This window comes from Buceros rhinoceros, unplaced genomic scaffold, assembly GCF_000710305.1.
Source record: "Buceros rhinoceros silvestris isolate BGI_N320 unplaced genomic scaffold, ASM71030v1 scaffold460, whole genome shotgun sequence".
NCBI lineage: Eukaryota > Metazoa > Chordata > Aves > Bucerotiformes > Bucerotidae > Buceros > Buceros rhinoceros.
Genome location: NW_010387685.1, coordinates 67,033 through 69,766, shown reverse-complemented (window position 1 = coordinate 69,766; position 2,734 = coordinate 67,033). Strand labels below are relative to the sequence as shown.

The 2,734-nt window shown below is 38.0% G+C and overlaps 1 protein-coding gene across 1 annotated transcript in view; it reads left to right on the top strand.

Moving 5' to 3' along the window:
• The window catches only part of GRIP1 (glutamate receptor interacting protein 1), a gene marked incomplete at its 5' end in the record, with an annotated part of 110,256 nt that overhangs the window by 58,150 nt on the left and 49,372 nt on the right, over positions 1–2,734 (top strand). Inside the window, one exon of the mRNA XM_010145271.1 lies at positions 1,719–1,866. Coding sequence (XP_010143573.1) covers positions 1,719–1,866 — 148 coding nt within the window. The remainder of the gene's footprint in view (positions 1–1,718; positions 1,867–2,734) is intronic.

Genomic DNA, 2,734 nt, shown 5'->3' with positions numbered 1-2,734 from the left:
GCTACTGGGTGAACTCTCTTGGATCACAATTTAAAGTTCAGCTCAGATTTGTGGAACAGCTTATTTTGGTAGTGCCTGTGGAAGTTCAGCCTTTAAAAAGTCAGTCCCAGTTGGGCACAAAAATTAATCACTCAGATTTAACGGGCACTTTTATAAATGCTAAATCTCCCCTTCCAACCTTCAGGTTTCTAACTGGAGAAAAGACAACAGGAATATAAAAATTATTTCAAGTTGGGGGCTAATGAAGTTCTATAATAATTAACTGATGGTTTACTGGTATTGTATGTTATTCCATCCAAGCGCCTTTTTTCACTCAATTTCTATATCCAGTTTACTACATTACTCTCTAATTAGGGAGAGCACCTTAGCTCAGTGTTAGTTAATTAAACTCTCATTCAGTTGTATCATCATATAGCTTGTTAGTTTTGTATGATAATACACTGTTTCATAGTCTTTCTCTTCTGTGTCAGAATTACAGTTTTGCACTGATTTTCTAGATTTAAGACTGAAGGAAATACCTTATATCTGTCTTCTCCTCTGTAGAAGCTACAGGTTTTACACCTTCAATCTGAGAGACATCACAGTTGAAAATTTTAGTAGTATTCTTACATCGGGCTCCGGTACTTTGTGAATACAAATCTCTCATTTGCTAGCAGGACATTTGGTAACTTTGCTCCAGTGCATGTTTTGTTTATTTAGTTTTTTCCTTATTCTGATTATAAGCACCTCCAAAGGCTTCTGATATCACTTCCTTTGTCTCAGTCTTCTTATGTCCACAAAGGACACCTTCACTTACTGTATCTTACTCCACTGAGATCAGTTGTTGATCAATGAGTATCGGTTAGTAGGAGTTCTCAGCCAGTCCCCAGAAAGTACTTCACCCTTACCACTGCCTGCTTTGTTTCAACATTTAGGAAGCAGCCTGCTGTCTTTTTTCTTTGTTCTGTCTAGCATCAGTTCCTCTTGGTCATAGTTCCTCACCACAGTCGTCAATCATGACTGTTGCTGCCTCCTGTTTTTCTGCTTTTTTTTGGTGTAGTTCATTTACTATCTGTGCCCTGTTGCAAGGCAGTACTTTATCCAGTGACAGGATATTCGAAGAATCTTCTGAAACTCTTCAGATGCATTTTGCTTTAAATCCTGTTATTTCTAGGTGTCATACCTCCTGTCCTCTCACCGTTTTCTCTTAAATTGTCCTTTCTTTTTGTGAGGGGTTTCTGGTAGACCCTTTCTTCACCTTCATTTGATTATTATAGCAGTTGTCTACAGACCTTCCTCTTGTTTTCTGAAAATTAATTTAGCATCCTTCTCTAACTTGTTCATCTATTCAGTTTTTTTAAGATAATTTTCTACATTTTTTATTAATTCTGTTTCTTCACCATGGCTGTTTTAAATTCCAGGAGATTTTTTTGCTTCAGTTGTTCAAGAGAGTGATTCGCTAATGCATCCTGGTTACTTAACATTGTCCATCCCTGATTCTGATGCACTCGGAAGCTTCCAGACATCGCAATTCCCAAACTTGCTTTTGCTTTTATAATTTTCAACGTTAAGAGCTGATTCTTGATACCTAGGCTGATGCTATTCCAGAATTTCTTTAAGTGGCATGTTGTCTGGTTAGAGAAATAGAGAAGCCATGGAGATTCTATGTGGGAAAATATTAAAATGTCCTGAGTCCCACAGTGGTATAATGCTGATCTTTTGTTGTCTGATTTTAACAGATTCAGTAGCAACAGCATCTGGGCCACTGCTAGTTGAAGTTGCCAAAACTCCTGGTGCTGCTCTTGGGGTTGCACTAACTACCTCGATGTGCTGCAACAAACAGGTCATTGTCATAGACAAAATCAAATCTGCGAGTATTGCAGACAGGTGAGTGTGACAGAGGGCTGACACTGCAGGTCCATACATCCATTTATTTCTACTTCTGTTTGGCTTGGTTTTAAAGAAACCCTTCCCTTTTTTGATACAGTGGACTGAACTGAACCAGACGCTCTCAAGGTTGCAGGTCTTAAAATTAGCACACACTAGACTACCATGTTTAAGACTTCCAGGTCACCATTTACTTTAGTAAATGCAGTATTCAATGACATAAGCTGGCCCCCATGTAATATGTGACTGTGTTTGCACTATGCAACGCAGGAATTTAGAGGTCTGCTCTGACCATTAAATGTAATGCTGCGGCAGAGATTAGGGTTTAAAAAATAAATAAGCCATTGGAATTCTTAAAGTAAACTCACAATATGGAACAGCTGTCAAGGGAAGTAAACTTTGAGGCTTTGCAACCTTGAAGTGTTCTTTTAGAATATATCACTAATTCTTGTGGCACAGTGAAATGGATCTCCTTACATCTGTTTTTTTTTTATTGGTATTTTAGAATATGACTTGAGGTGTTAGGGAGACTGGCTTCTGTATTTTGAGGTTATTTTGCTGTAATTGTTCCACTTCATTTAAACCTTTAAATAAAACCATTTAAACCATTAAAAAAAAAAAAAGTGTAGATATTTTTCCCCAGTGGTCTGAACCTCTGTAACAGAGCTATGGGATCTTCTCTGGGGTGTGTGTGTGTGTGTGCGTGTGTGTTTATACATATACAGTGTATTTCTATACACATATCTCTATCTTAAAATTCCTTGAATATTACGTTTCAGCAGCAAATTCCTCCTGCATGTCCCCAGTCACCCTACCTTGTAACTCCTTTTTGACAACGGTGCTTTTGGTAGCACCCACTTGTAGCAGT